The 16,315-nt window shown below is 45.7% G+C and overlaps 1 protein-coding gene across 9 annotated transcripts in view; it reads right to left on the bottom strand.

Annotated features, from left to right (window-relative positions):
• Window positions 1–15,190, bottom strand: part of ARID1B (AT-rich interaction domain 1B) — a 434,495-nt gene extending 419,305 nt beyond the window's left edge. For all 9 annotated transcript variants that reach the window (XM_088840857.1, XM_088840860.1, XM_088840859.1 and 6 more), the window contains exon 1: window positions 13,334–15,190. In XM_088840857.1, coding sequence (XP_088696983.1) covers window positions 13,334–15,175 — 1,842 coding nt within the window. In that variant the 5' untranslated portion in view covers window positions 15,176–15,190. The remainder of the gene's footprint in view (window positions 1–13,333) is intronic.
• Window positions 15,191–16,315: the final 1,125 nt, after the last annotated feature.

The following is a 16,315-nucleotide window of genomic DNA, read 5'->3' as shown; positions in this document are numbered from 1 at the left end:
AAATCTAGGTTTGTCTAATAAAAATCCCCAAATTCACTGTTCGTTACTTTCATTCATCATAAAACTGAAGAAGGACTCTCAAGTGATTAAAGCTACATCTATGACCATTGATTCAATTCAAACTTCTATAATGCAAAGAAACACGCTGATTCCTCCAGACACGGGCAATACATTCCAGTGACTTCTACTTTTCAAAGACTCAGCTAAATTAACTATATTTAAGCCCATGCTTGCCTACAAAAATAAAATTATTTAACTCTCGACTAGTATTAAGAAATACACAAAAATTCAAAAAAAGGTTTTAAAAATTTAGGTTGGAAGAGAAAGAGTCAAGTCAAAACTAATTAGAAATGTCCATAATAACCATTTCCTTTTTTAAAAGGACGTTGTTCCAAAACTCCCACGTTTATTTCCCTCTCCCTGTGTAAGCACTGCTTTTCAGATCCTTCACATCAGCACATTATCCACACCACAGACAGTTTCATCCTTGACAAGGAGGTAAGGATGCCTCCCTGTGTTATCTGTCCACGTTCCATTTGAATCCAATTTCCTTGCATTACCTCTGCCCAGGTCAGGGATGAATGGCTGTCAAATTCCCAGTGGAATAAAAAGAAAAACCCTTTCTTCCTGAGGCAGCAAGTTTCAATTCACAGAGCACATGGCTAATCTACATATGTGAAGGTCATGGCACTTCAGTCAAAGAGGTTAAGAATGGAACAGCTCACGTAAGGGGTTGTCTTAAACATCTTGGCATGATGCCCAACAAGTAAGAATGTTGAAAAGCAATAGATAGCCTCTGGCAGCAGCAGGGGAAAAATATTTTGATCATGTGACACGGTACACACTACCTAGTTTACTGCATGTGTGAAACTTCGAAGTCCCTGAAAAATATCACACATGCAAATCAAATCCAGATTTCAGCTTCACCGGGTGAGCCAGGCTAGTACATCTCCCTCTTCACAAGATGCATTTATGTGAAATTTCTAGACACATGGACAGTAAAACTCACCACACTGGATGACCAGGTGGCTCAAATAGCTGATTACAACTTTTTTTGCATTAGTTTCTCAAAGAATCATAAAACATCAAGAAAAGGTATTTACACTGAGAAAGCCCATTCCTTCAAGTTATCCGAATGTAACTGTCTTAAATAAAATCCATCTTCTCCCTCCCTTCTTCTCTCTCTTCACTAATAATAGAGCAGCATGGAAAATTACAGGATCTTCATACCCAGTAAAAGACAAAACACAAAACTGCTTTTCATGTTCTATTTTCACTAATGAATCGTTGAATACAAGTGAAACACTTTTAAAATGCTCACACGTCTGACAGATATCTCAGGGGAGGAAGAAGGACAAAGTCCTGCCACACACAGTAGGTTCCGTTCACACAGTAGGTACCAGGTGAGAAACCAAGGGGAACAGCTAAGCGGTCCGCGGAGCGCGCCTCTGCCCCCAGCAGGCAGGCCGGCCAGCATGGCCTCCGGAGCTGTGTCTGTCCAGCCTCAGGAAGTGGAAGGGAGCTGGCACCAAAAGTGGGGAAGGGAAGGGCTTCACACCCCACAACCTCGGAACAAATATGACAATTTTTTTTAACTTTTCAACATTTAAACTACTTATGTTTAAAACCCAGAGAAAATTAATTGGAAGCAAAAGATCCATTTTACCAACTTGCAAATTGCCTACCACCAAATTACCTTCAACTCGAAATTTAGACTGCTTATGAGGCCAGTCCATAAACAGCATAATCCAATCCATATTTCTAGTCAAATGGAATAGTAAGTAAAATAAAAATATCCCACAAGCTATCTTTATTTACTTGACTTGCCGATGTTCATTTAGCAATCTAAGAATACTCCTCTATGCTAAACAATGAACGCCATGATGTGTAACTATTTTCCCATGTTCTCTGGATATCTTTTTAACTAATACAGTGTCCCTACACCAATGTCATTCAATGTTCGTTAATAGTGGTCAAATTAAATGTTCTAATTACTGATCTTCCGAATTTATTTTTCCTTACCAGGAAATACATGACTGCAAAATACAGGGGAAAACTACAGGTGACATTTTAGAAATGTGATCAACTGCTTCATAACCTTTCCTAAACTCCTGGCAAGGTAATGACATACTGGGCAATAAAAAACTGACACTGTCTGGGTTAGAAATAAACTTCAAATATTAACCTATTTGTTCTGAGGGGAAAGACTATTAGGCTCTTAAACTGACTAATACAGAATCACACCTAGCTCATTTCAGTTCCTTATCATGCATCCCTACCCTTGCCAGGTAGTACACCAGTGTATCGTCAAATCGACTTTTCCCAAGAATTCCATGACTAAGAATTCCTTCCCATCTCTTTGAAATGAAGAAGCTACAAGCCTTAGAGAGGTGAAGTGACTTGCTCAGGGTCACACAGGTAGTAAATGCCCAGCCTTCAGGTTCTCCAACCCGCACTTCTTTGGTTTCGCCCCTTACTTTCATCCCCACACCTCTTCACGTGGTCAACTTCTGATCCTCAAACAGATCTTAGCTTATGAGACCTGCTGTATGGCACAGCCTTCCTGCTCTGACCCCACGCCAACCTGGTTTGCAAGGTACCCCTCTAACATCTCAACTTGCCCCACCTAAACCGTGTACACTGTATTGTGTAGCATGCATAGCTGTCTTTGGTCTCCGCTAAAGACCAGGACTAGCTAAAGGCCAAGACTCTTCCTCAAAGGATCCAACACACAGCCAAGTACCCAGTAGGCCCTGCAAAAACAGCAGCCTGGCGCTCCAGCTCTCACCACACTGACATAAATCGATAGTCCCAAAGCCCCGACATTTTGAAGGCTGTTCAGGGAAGGTCAATGAACTGAATTTTAAATCCTTCACAGTACTTATATTATAAAGTCATTTCTTTAGCAGAGAAAAAAATCACTGTACGATACCCAAAACAACATCCAAATTAAGATCACTTTCTCATCAGCGTCCCAGCACCTTAGAACCGCCTCCAAGTATACTGACTTTCCACATCAAATAACGAAATGTATAATAACACACTCAACAGGAAATTTTCCATTTGGATACATTATCATCTACTCTTCAAATAAGATGATGCACTCTGACAGATATAGTCTTTCTGCAGAGAACTGCAGAAGAATAATGTAGCCATTCATTTTAATTTCCACTTTGTAAGACACCAGGGGTTTCTGATAATTCACCAGGGAAAATTACGGATCATGTGTTATATTTACTCTTTGTATCTTAAGCACCGAGTGGTGCTTGTTAAGTATTTGTTCATAATAGAATTAAATTTTGTCCCAGGTACTTTTAAAAATCTCAGCATAAAAAAGAAAAATTGCTCTTCTCTGCATATTTGAGGCAGTCCCTTGGCATTCTCAGATTTTACATTCCCGGTTGTGACTCTCTGAAGGCAGTCCTAAACTTCCATGATATGTAAATTATAATCTGGCTAAGGACCAAATCTGAACCTTACAGAAGTGAAGCTGAAGCAGGTACAGAAGCAAGCTACTTAACTAATGAGAGACCAAAGCTTACCACTCCGAATGTCAGGGAAGCTAATTTTAAATTTTTGAAACTTTGTTCCTTTGCAAAAAAGTACTTCCGCTAGAGAGACAGTCTTTTCTGCAGACCATTAAAGTGGAAAGGCCTAAGAGGCAGAAGAAAAAGTGACTCTTGGCCAGAGAACAGAATTTCCTAATACATAGGATGAGTATCGAAGGGGTCAGTGGCTTGGCTCTAAAGGCATCGGTCTCCCATGGGCTCTACTGGTAAACCATAACCAGTTTCTTATAACTGTTTATAAGAGTCCAATCAGTACATAACTACATTTTGTGAGGGAAATTACTCTGGAATTCACAAAATCTGTGTATTTGCACTGGGCTCAGTTGATATTCTCTGAACACGTCTGGGATCTAGTGTAGTTTAATAAGATATTCAGTGGTGCATAACTGATTAGGCAGTATATTCTTTTTAAAACATTTCAAAGCGTCACAGGGTTTTACAGCTGGAAGGGACTAGGGGTCATTAACTGATGGAGGCAGAGGCTTGTCCTCACCGCACCCTGAAGTGCAGCAGGGCCAGGCAGAGAAAAGATCCCGGGCCCCCCTTTTACCACAGCCGCGGGTAGACAAGCGGTGCCACTGGCAGATGCTACAGGACTGATGGATACACTCTCGGTGGTCACCCCGCCCAGCAGGCCACAGTGCAAGAAGGAAAACTGAGTCCTGTCAGATCTCTGAGAAAACGGGCACTGAAGCCTCCAGAAGAATCCAAGGTCTGACCGACTCCAAGCCCACGACCCTTCCCTTACATCGGGACGGCTTGTGATACATTTATATTCTCATAAACCCTCATCATCACTCGAAACAAACTAATATTCAAATATATCAGTTCCCTCAGAAATTGGCCCGTAAGAAACATACTTGCTCAGCAGCGGCCATGTTTTCCCTTTCTATTTCCAACGTCAGCTATAATTCATTGGGTGGAGCGAATTTATTATTTTAAAAAAATACGATCAGTAAGTTACTTGCATGCATAAACATATGGTTCCTAAATCTTAAAATCAGCTCTTAAAATTTCAGAAATTATATGCCAAATTCTAGACAAATTTCAGAATTACCAACAATTACCAAAAATTAGACTATGAAGTATCATGAATGGTTTCACTTCTGAGATGCTCATCACAAAAAGAAACAGGAGATACTAAGAATTCTGGAACATCCTCCACTAACCATCAATGCTTTGCTTTCTGAAAGGTTTATTTCAGGACCCAGAAGCAGTAGCTGAATTTACTCCTCAGCCAGCATACATTATCTAAACAGTTACCAAAAATACTCTAGCAATCTAAGTATCTTCCTAAATCTGAGCAGACTGTTTTAACTTTTTTCCCCAAGAGCCCATATAATGTAGAAAACTGAGAAAAAGAAGAATCTCTCTATGTAAATTTCAGAGTGATCCTCTTCTCCTTCTAGTTATTATTCTCTGTAGTGGATCGCTATTTTGCTCTGGCACCAAGCCAACAATTGATTGGTAGAAATGGAAGAGTCACTAGCCCACATCGACTCTATCACAACAATCTACAATTATTTGTTTTGCCAAAATCCACTCCCCTGCCCAAAAAAGGCAGGCTGACAGACTGCTGACCCACATGGTTGCTCTTTGCACACAGTTTAAATGAGCTGGTTATAAGTCAATGAAATGCCAAAACTACCAAGGCCAGGTACAGCAGGAGCAGGCTCTGGCAGGATGTCTCTGGCCTGAGCTGCGCACAGGAGCAGGAGTGAGCCCCACAGCCTGGCTGCCCCCTGCGGCTGACACACGGCTGATTAAGAAAGTGGGTGAAATAAATATTTCCCAGTTATAGTATAGAGTAGGTATTTACCTGACGTACACCTCACAGCATACACAAATGCTGAATGTTTACACCTTGAGAAGTAATTGTTGCTGCCCGGTATGAGCTCTTAAACCACAGTTCATTTTCTCTGTGCCCTCTGTAGAATCTGGGGTTAAAGTACATCACTGATCATAAAAAGATGTGACCACATATCAGCATCATTAGTAACTGAAACACAATGCCAATATTTTATACCCACAGAGCCTGTTCATGAGAAAGACTAACCAGGGCCCAAGAAATATCCCTTTGCAGCTGCCTCGAACATTTCATCAAAAAGGCAATCGTCTTAATTTAGGAACTTTTCCACCTACAAAGACTTCCTGCAGTTTTGCAGAGCATGATAAAAACATGAGGACAGATGCACAAACCTGGGGCACAGAACACCGTGAAAACAGGCATGTGGTTTGGTTGCTTGTTCTAGGTTAGGAGGTGAGATCCCTTAAAACATAAAATACATTTTTTACAAAAATTATCAGTATAAGTTATTTCCACTAATAACAGAAAGATAAAACCAGTAATTTTAAAAAGAGGCTAAAAATTCAAAAGATGAAGAGAAATAAGGGGGAAATGATCATTTCCATATCCTATTATCTAACAAACTCCCAGATTTCTCCCAACAAAGTACCTCAAACCTTTAAACAAAAAGGCTTCGAAAAGTTGCTCTTCAGCTTTTAACACCATAACTGACAATGAAACAACTAACCTACACAATGCACATTTCCAAACTGACAAAAACTGGGACGATTACCCTAAAGTTAGAATCAGAAGCAACGGACTGAAAACAAACCAAAAACACCACTGTTCCTTGGAGGGAGGATTTACTCATAAACCATGAAGTAGCAAGATTAACGGTTATAAAAATAAGCTTATTTTATTTACATGTTAATAGTTAACAATTTTAAATTTTGACAAGAAAGGGAAGAAAAATATTTATTCATTTTTATTTGGGAGGATGAAAATATCCTGGAACTAGATGGAGCGATGGCTGCACAGCAATGTGAATGCACTTAATGCCACTGAACTGCACCCTGAAGTGGTAAATTTCATGTAATGCACATTCTGCCACAACCAAAAAATACACACATATATAACTTTTTTGGCGTCCCATATTTAGAAAAAAAGTGATCTAGAATTTTCTCCTGGATTTCATCAAATATAGCTTCCCTTCTAGAGTCACTTAATAAGGAATAACTTCTACTCTGATTCTCAAATTTCATCTTTTATCAAGGCCCAAGAAGACAGGCAAGCGCATCTTAACAGAATGGAGGTAACACAGGCCAAACCTACTTCATACTTCAGTTCAAAAGGACTGCCTTGCTGTGATAGACCTACTCCAGATTTTGCTGCCATCCTACCAAAAATAAGAGAATCTATGGATAGATGGACAGGGAGGCCTGGCGTGCTGTGATTCATGGGGTCGCAAAGAGTCAGACACGACTGAGCGACTGAACTGAACTGATGGATAGATGAGGTATGCTTAAGATTTTACGGCTTTAGTCTCTTTTCTAGCAATAAATATCAATCGAGAAACAGATCAATTGCATCACTAGTTCACCTACTGGACTCCACAGCCTTCTAATATCCTTGTTGTTGTTGTTCGGTCGCCCAGTCATGTCCTACTCTTTGCAACCCCATGGACTGCAGCACGACAGGCCTCCCTATCCCTCAACATCTCCCGAGGTTTCCCCAAGTTCATGTCCATTGCATCGGTGATGCCATCCAGCCATCTCATCCTCTGATGCCCCCTTCTCCTTCTGCCCTCAATCTTTCCCAGCATCAGGGACTCTTCCAATGAACCAGCAGTTCACATCAGATGACCAAAACACTGGAGTTTCAGCTTCAGTATCAGGCCTTTCAATGAGTATTCAGGGTTGATTTCTCTTAAGACTGACTAATTTGACCTCCTTGCTGGACTCTCAGGAGTCCTCTCCAACACCACAGTTTGAAGGCATCGATTCTTTGGCGCTCCACCTTCCTTACCATCCAGCGCTCACAACAGGATGTGACCACTGGGAAGGCCATGCTGCTGCTGCTGCTAAGTCACTTCAGTCGTGTCTGACTCTGTGTGACCCCATAGACGGAAGCCCACCAGGCTCCCCCTTCCCTGGGACTCTCCAGGCAAGAACACTGGAGTGGGTTGCCATTTCCTTCTCCAATGCATGAAAGTGAAAAGTGAAAGTGAAGTCGCCCAGTCGAGTCCGACCCTTAGCGACTCCACGGACTGCAGCCTACCAGGCTCCTCCATCCATGGGATTTTCTAGGCAAGAGTACTGGAATGGCTTGCCATTGCCTTCTCCAGGGAAGGCCATAGCCTTGACTATATGGACCTTTTTACCTTGGCATTGATCTAGTCAGAAGTAGGTTTAAAAAACTGGTTACTGGATCCTATTCAACTAAGTAAATGTAAGGAAACAGTTTTCTTAGAATTACTTGGAGTTAAAGACTTTGAAAATAGAACATATTTGTTGAAAACTTACTGTGAAAACACATATTTTACTTTGATAAACTCACTCACTCAATTAGTGAGTTTAATTAGGGTTTTCCCTGGTGGCTCAGTTGGTAAAGAATCCACCTACAATGTGGGAGACCAGGGTTTGAACCCTGGGTTGGGAAGATCCCCTGTAGAAGGGAACAGCTACCCACTCCAGTATTCTGGCCAGGAGAATTCCATGGACTTTAGAGTCCATGGGGTCTCAAAGAGTCGGATATGACTGAGCAACTTTCACTTCACATCATTCAATTAACATGAATCGTTAAAACTACAGTATACCTATATCAACAATTTCATTCATTCCAGTGGCATACGGCAAAATAAGTGGAGGCTTAATAATATTTAGGTAATTATACCTAAGTCATTTTTGGCAAATTTCTAAGAGAAAAAGTTACCAACATATAAGAAATATTTTAGGTCAAAATTAATTCACTCAACCACTCAATTAAACCAAAAAAGGCCGCTCAAGTCTTACATAAACAGCCTCCAAACTGGAAAAAGCAATACTGCGTAATAGATCTACACCTACATAAATACACCCCTGGTGGATGAGCAGTTTTGCCTGGTTGCTCCCCAACTGCACACCCCGGGAAACCAGGACCTGGGACTCCTCAGCCTCGAGCATGCACACAGAGCAAGAAGGCAGCTCTCCTCTACACACCCACAGTGATCTCCTGGTAAAGAAAGATCCCTCTGAAAAGGCACATGATCAAAAACCATCCAATTCCCAAAGGCCAAGGACAGGGATATGGCCCTCAAGCAAGAAGAGGAGTGTAAAATGTCCTAAGTTTCTGTAATATCCATTTTGAAAATCTATATATTACCCCCAAAAGTAATGGAACTTGAGTTTATTAATACTCATTCTCAGCCTCCATGAATCTGTTTTAAGAAACACACAGCAGTTCTTTCAAATACAAATATTTAAGACTCAAATTTATATATCTACACACAGCCCAAAATGAAAGTGACACAAGTGAAATACTAGTTCCCTTTCCTTAACTATGGATCAAAGCACACAGATCCATTAAGTGAGCAGTGTCAAGCTCCTGCAGAGAAGGAAGAAAAACCTCTCCACTTGGGACACGAGGCAAAAAGCTAATAGTTTCCTATGCCAACACGCCCAAAATTTACATCTCCAAGTCAGTCTTCAAAATAAGCTGCAAAATTTTATATAAATCACCCCCCCAAAAAAAATTTTTTTTAATCAAACTACTTTCTTGCTAGGAGAGAATAGGGTTAAATAAATGAAATGATCATCTTTTTGGTTTGCCTGTCACACTGGTATTTATCTCAGGGAAATAAGTGTAAGTTCCTATTACATCAGAATTTATTTTTTTCAGATACACCCAGCTCCAAATTATAAAGTAATAAAGTCCATTCATATAGAACTGAAAATTCAACCACCCTCTGTTACATGTTTTCTTTAAAATGTGTCTATGTCTAATAAAACTACCAAATGGGTTGTATATTAAGAGACTTCCTCTACACTGTCTTATATTTTTTAAATTGGTTCTCAAGCCAGAATTAATATATTTTTATGCTAGAGTGAAGATGTTATTCTTACAGTTTTAATGAAAGAAAAATGGTAGTTAGAGGGTAGTTCATTAGTACAAGTGTCTAGGTGTGATTTGGAATACTTCCATATCCACAACACAATTCAGATGCTTCTGATACAACATGACATGGGAAAAATGGAACGAGTATAAAAAGCTTTGCCAAAAATTCATTCCTAAATATAGATAAAAAAACAAAACCAAAGAAAAATGAGGGATTAGGGTTTCTTATTAGAGATGCAAGGTAAGAATATGTTGTTCCCTGGAATATACGTATTGATTTTGTGTTAATATAAACATAAATTTAAGTGACAGTTGTCTTACAGAGTACATGCCTTAAAAAAAAAAAAATGCCAAAAGTAAGTACACAAAAATCAGGATCCCCGATGAAAACAATTTTAAACCATGCACAATTTCATTTCAGATAACCCAGAAAAACAGAAAACAGTTGAAATTTTTCATTGTATTTTCTTTGTTTTTTAAATGAACCACAGTTGCCAATTCCACCTCCTCTTAACGATGGATGGGGCAGCTGGCCAGTCATAAGCTCAGCAAATATATCTATTTAGTCCACAAATATTTCTCTACAAGATTTAACAGGATAACACTGCACTGAGCGGAAAGTGGGAGAGTGTTATGATGTATCTCATACAAATTTTAAGGTAATCAGAACCCAGCCTGTAAGTCTGGTTACTTATAAACCTTACTGCTTTGAAATCAGCTAATCAGTTTTCTTTTAACGGTAAATCAGGCTTTTTAAAAATTATGTTATGTTATATTCTATAAAACTAACGTTAAAATAGCATTAATGAAATTCAGCACAAATATGGACATCACAAAATCTTAGTTATGTGAGCAGACCTCAGTATTCCTTTTGAGATTGCTTTATCTGAATACTTTATCTCACAAAAACCCACTTAAGTATATTGTAAAATGCCTTATTTCACTTTTTAAAAAGAACCTCCCATTACAATATGCACACGTTTTGTTCTCAATTACAAAAATATTTGCCACCCAATGTAAACCATTCCTAAAATCAAAACTGAAACTAAACATGTTAAAAGCCATGAGAAAATTTAATATTATTTCATGACCTATAGTTATATAGTAATCTAATGTTTTGGACAAACAACTGGTCCTTACTATAACTATCATAACAAATACTAAAGAATAGCAGCCTTCCAAAAAGAAAAAACACCAAAAAAAGACACATTCCACATGTTATACGGTATAGTACCTACAAGAAATGAGTGAATCTAGGTCATATGCCCAGCATTTTTCTTCCCCCCTTAAAAACAAAAAAGCTATTCCTAAGGGTCATACTGAGGACATAAAGGATTCACTCTCATTCCAAGAAAACAAAATACTTAAAATGATTGGTACCACTATGAAAAATTACCGTAAAGTAACAGCGACCTACATCTGCCTCTTTCATCTTCATTTCTGGTTTACAGAGATGTGAATTCTAAACTGTCCCTTTAAAGGGAAGCTGACAAAGCAAATCTTTTCAAAATTAATTACATGGGTTTATTTACACAAAGTTTTCCTGTGTTTTTACCTATCCAAATCAAAAAAATCAGAACCCCAAGTTTTCTATGAAGACTAGGAAAATGCATTATCATTAACAGTAAAACTCTACTAACTGAAGATTAGAAAGGAGTGGACTCCCAACGTCCTCAGCCTGGGATTCACATGATTATCTGTTAAATTCAGTACTGCATACATTCTGACAAGCCTCTCATCTAAAATACGGTTATTATTAAAACACACCTTCCTAAAGTAAATGAGCTAAGTAAAAACAGATATTACAGCCACCATTATTTCTTTTTAACATATTTTAACGTTAAAAAAGTGTAAAAAATTCTAATGTCCACGAAAGAGAAACAATTTGGAAGAAACCCAGAACAATTTGCTGGGTTTAGTTTCCCTAAAACATTGTGTAAGCAGTTCAAATAAGGCTCACATAACCTAATCTAGCAAAATAACCAAGCAGGGAAAAGATTCCTGAGGCATTTGCTTCCAAATCAGAAGCAAATATAAAATAATTTTTTAAATTTCACAAGAAGGTCCATTTCTTCCCTTTTAACTAATTGTTGTCTGCAAAAATTATTGTACAGTTTCCCCACTTCATGTTTTCTTAAACATCACGTCTTTTCTAACTGAAACTCCTCATCCACTGACATCTAAAAACGATCAGAATTGTAAGGCGCAACTTACCAGAATTATAGTTTTAATCTTGTTATAAAGCTAATTAAGTATTACTAAAATATACCGCTGGCTATCAGAATCGTGACATTTTTAATGTTACAAGTTTTAATTTTACATTAAACTACACGTGATGACATAACTCCAAATTTTTTCATGGTTTAATCCATAAAGGGTAATTTTATAAAAGCTTTCCAAATCCAGAAATTGGTAAAATTCTTGGTTTAATTCTTTTTCAATTGCCATATCCTCACCCTACAATCAGAGTGAATGAGACGTGCAACGGCCATGCTGAGACTGTCAAACAGCTGAATTTTCTAAAGTGCCCAATACTGGACACCAGTGTGATGTTTTTAGGTATTTAATCCTCTTATTAGTAACTGTGATTCATAATAATTTAAGCTTTAAATAATATTCCACCTTACATCTGCATGTAATAGAGCTCAGTTATTATTTGTGGCAAGAATTTTTGTGACTGTACTGCTCAGCACTTCTATTTACATCAGCAGTGCTAAATGCCCAATGGTGAGAGGGGAGCCAATCAGATGGCAGATTAGATGTCAACTCAGAGGCAGCTGTCTGGAGACTATTACAGCCAGTTTACCTCCACAATTCAAATTCCAAACCTTGCAAAGGAGATCAAGTCAGTCTTTAGGCTCAGCCTCCGAGCGAGAAACAGCAAGAGTGCAAGACTCTTCCTAATAACGCTGCAGGACTTGAGGGGGGACAGGAAATTAAAAATCCAAATAAATCTGATCCAAAAAGATCCATTTTCACTGGTCTGCTCCCTCCCTGGGTTCGCTGACTAAAAACGCACGGCTAACCCACGATCCAAATAAGTTCAGTTTAACCGGAATGTGTTCAGCCTATCCGCTGAAGGTGACTCCTTTCAAGCAGCCTGCAAGCCAAATAATGCACTTCCCCGGCTTGTTCCTGGGAATGAATCGATCTATTTTGGGGTCGTTTTCCTCCCCACCGTTGTCAAACGTGGGCACTCTTTTTGGCGACTAAACGCTCAGAACTCGAAGCCCGCATCGAATATCGCCGAAAGCCTGGGCACAACTACGAAACACACGCTCGGCTGCCACAAAGCTAAGCTTATTTTTTTTTTCCCCTCCTGCCTTCACCTTGTGAGCTCTAAGGGGAAAACGCGGTGCGGCCTGAGGTAGGACAAAGTTCCTCATTCCTTCCTCACTTCGAGCTCGTGGTGGGCGCTCCCCGAGACGCGGGGGCAGTGATTCCTCCTCAGACCCCACCGGCCCGGAGCGCCGATTTCTGTGGCGAAAATAAATAAATAAATACGATAAAGCTGCCCGAACGGCCCCCGGCGCCCACACGGCTTCCCGGCGGCGCGGCGCCCGGGGCGCGGAGTCGCGGCGGCGCCCGGCCCGGGCCTCGGCGAGGGACCCCGATCCGCCCCCGGGGCCCCGGGCCGCGCACTCCGACCCCGCGCGCCGCCGGGCCTCGCAGCGAGGCGGCCGCGAGGTGAAACGGCTTCGGGCGCCTCGGCCCCCACCGCCGCGCACACTCACACACACGCACACACACACACACACCCCGCCGCCACCCCCCAGCAGGGCCGGAGACGCAGAAAAAGTAACGCGGAAAGAAAAGAAACTACAGGGCTCGCGGCGCGCGGCGAGGCCGCCGCGGCGGAAGCAGGCCCGGCCGGCGCGGGGGTTACCTGGGATCTGCCCATGGTCGGGCCGGGGGTGCCGGGGCTCATCGCCGGGTGGCTCCTTTGTTGCGCGGCCGCCCAGGCCGGGCTGGCAGCGGCGTACTGGGCGCCCATGTCCTTGCCCAAGCCCATGCCCGCGGCCGCCTGCTGGCCGCCCGCCGCCGCCCCCGCCGCCGCCGCTGCCGCCTGGGACTGGGGCTGCGACGGCGGCGGCGGCGGCGGCGGCGCGCTGGGGCTGCTGTAGTCCGGGTAGCTGCCGCCGTAGCTCCTCATCATGGGGCTGGGCGAGGTGAGCAGCTGGTTGAGGGTCGGGGTGGCCCCCGACGGGTGCTGGTTCTGCCCGGCGAAGCGCTGGAAGCCCCCCGTCGCCGCCGCCGCCGCTGCCGCCGCCGCCGCGCCGGCGGCCGCCTTGCTGAGGCTCGCGGCCCCGCCGCCCCCGGGGCCCATCATCATGCCGCCGCCCTGCTGCCGGGGGGAGCTCAGCACCCCGTACCCCGAGGACGAGCCCCCATAGCCGCCGCCGCCGCCGCCTCCTGCTGCTGCTGCTGCTGCCGCCGCCGCCGCGGCCGCCGCCGCCACAGCTCCCGCTCCTCCTGCTCCTCCTCCTCCTCCTCCTCCTCCGCTGCCTCCTCCTCCTCCTCCTCCTCCTCCACCGCCGCCGCCGCCGCCGCCCGCGCTGGGCCGGCTGTAGCCCGGATAATGGTTGTACTGGCTGTTGGGGTACCCTTCGTGGGAGTTCTGCAGGGGGTCCATGCTGCTGGGGGCTCCGGCGGCAGCTGAGGCGGAGTGCATCAGCCCCATCCCGGGGCTTTGTTGTCCGCCATGTTGATCAAAGCAAGGCCCAGCGCGGCCGCCGGGGCCGCCGCTAGCTGGGGCAGCGCTGCCATAGTAATTATTAAACTCCGAGACGGCCGCCGGGCCGCCGCCGCCGCCTCCGCCGCCCCCGGGCACGGCGACCGGCGGCGGCGGCGGCGGCTGCTGCTGCTGCGCGCCCAGGGCGCCCAGGCCCGGCTGCTCGAACCGGCCGCCCGCCGGCTCCCCCATCTTGGGCGGCGCGTCGTCCTCGTCGCCCGGCTTGCTCAGCAGCGGCTGGCCCGGGGGCTCGGCCTGGCTGCCCGCGGCGGCACCGTCCTTGGCGCCTCCATGTTGCGGCTGCTCCATGTCGGCACCGGGCTGAGGCGTGCCGCCGCCCGCGCCGCCGAGGCTGTTGTTGGAAATGGGATGTTGGTGCTGCTGCTGCTGCTGCTGCTGCTGCTGGAACTGGTTTAGCTGCTGTTGTAGTGCGTGGTGGTGGAGGTGGTGGAGGTGGTGGTGGGCATGGTGGTGGTGGAGGTGGTGTTGGAGGTGGTGGGCATGGTGGTGGTGATGGTGGTGGTGCTGCTGCTGCTGATGGGGCGCTGCGGCGGGGGCTTCGCCAACGGTTTTCAGTTTGTGGTTGGGGAGCAGCCCCGTCTCCATGGCCGAGCCCGGGCCCGACGAGGAGGAAGAGGAGGACGCCGCCGCCGCCGCCGCGGCGGAGAAGGAGGAGGAGGAGGAGGAGGACAGCGCGGCGGCGCTTCCACCCTCCGCCTCGGAGCCGCCGCTCTTGGCGCTGTTAGTGCTGGCGGCGGCCGCGGCCGCGGCGCTCGCGTTATGGGCCATGTTCAGTTCGTGACGGGGGTGCAGGGGGTGGTGGTGCACATTATTCAGGCCGCTGCCGTCGCCGCCCCCCAGCCTGGGTCCCGGTGCCGCCGCGCCGCGCGCCCCCGCCTCCAGGTCCCGGGCCCCGGGCGCCGGCCGCGGCCCGGGGGGCGCCCGCCGCTCGCCGCTGCCCGCCCGCGCTGCTGCTGCTGCTGCCCGCGCGGCCATGATCGCCGCGGCGTGGCGAGGCCGGGCGGGGGGCGCGGGGGGAGACAATAAAACCCACTTTTTAGTCCGCGGCCCCTCCTGTGCGCATCCACACGCCCCGACGGGAATCGAGCGAGCCCCCTCCCCACTCCCCTCCCTCCACGGGCCCCGCCGGAGCCGAACCGGGAGTCTACGCCTTACGGTCTGGGCCTGATCCCGCTGTGTGATTTCAGGGTGAAAGTTTTTAGTGCAGGTTTAAATGAAACTTTTTCTCTTTTTCCTCTCTACCCCGGATATGGGTGAAAATACACAACTGACTTGAGCCGCTCGGGCCCAGCATGGCTCGAGAGGGAGCCGGGCGAGCCGGAGCAACTATTATCCACTTCTCTCTGATTGCTCGGGCGCACTCGCAAAACGCGGACTGGACTCAGCCCTGGGCCGCCGCGGCCCGCGGGGCCCTGCGCCCGCCCGTCCTCCCGGCGCGGGTGCAGCCTCGCGGGCACCGGCGGCCCCGGGCCGGGGAGGTCGGGCCGCGCCGCTGGCGTTCGGAGCGCGGCGGGCGTGGGGCGACCGGAGGCTGCACTTTCCCCTCGTGCCTCCGTCGCCTTGCCAACCGGGCGTTCGCGTGTTTGTTTTCACGTCTAAAAGGCACGATACAAAGGTGGAAAACGAGTCTGACGAGCTGACAAAAGAGGGAGAGAAGGGCCGGGGAACAAAGTTGTCTGTCGGCCTCAAAGGTTACGAGGAGCCCACGGAGAAAAAAAATATTTGGGCAATCTGTGCAAAAGCACTGCCTCTCCCAAGAGTTATGTAATTTTTCAGCATGTTAGCCTCTCTCCCTTGATTTAGGGCCATCAGTGGGATTCCCACAACTTCTTCAAACTGCAAAATTAGGAAAGTTTTAACTGAAGGTTAGCCGCATTCCAGGAGTTCTGTGCCCTGTACACAGCAGGTATTCAATACCTGCTTATTACTGACTGAACCTGCCCCAAAGAAATGCCAATATAACTTTTTTTAAGGCAGTGTGTGTGTGCCTGCACGCTTAGTTCCTCAGTTCTGTCAGAGACTCTGCGACCCCACCAGGTTCCTCTGTCCATGGGATTCTCCAGCCAAGGACACTGGAGTAGGTAGCCATTCCCTTCTCCAAGAGATCTTCTCGAC

The sequence above is a fragment of the Moschus berezovskii genome, chromosome 10 (genome assembly GCF_049115385.1).
Source record: "Moschus berezovskii isolate FMDL1 chromosome 10, NW_MosBer_1.0, whole genome shotgun sequence".
Taxonomy (NCBI): domain Eukaryota; kingdom Metazoa; phylum Chordata; class Mammalia; order Artiodactyla; family Moschidae; genus Moschus; species Moschus berezovskii.
The sequence above is the reverse complement of the archived record's forward strand: the minus strand, read 5'-3'. Positions and strand labels throughout refer to the sequence as shown.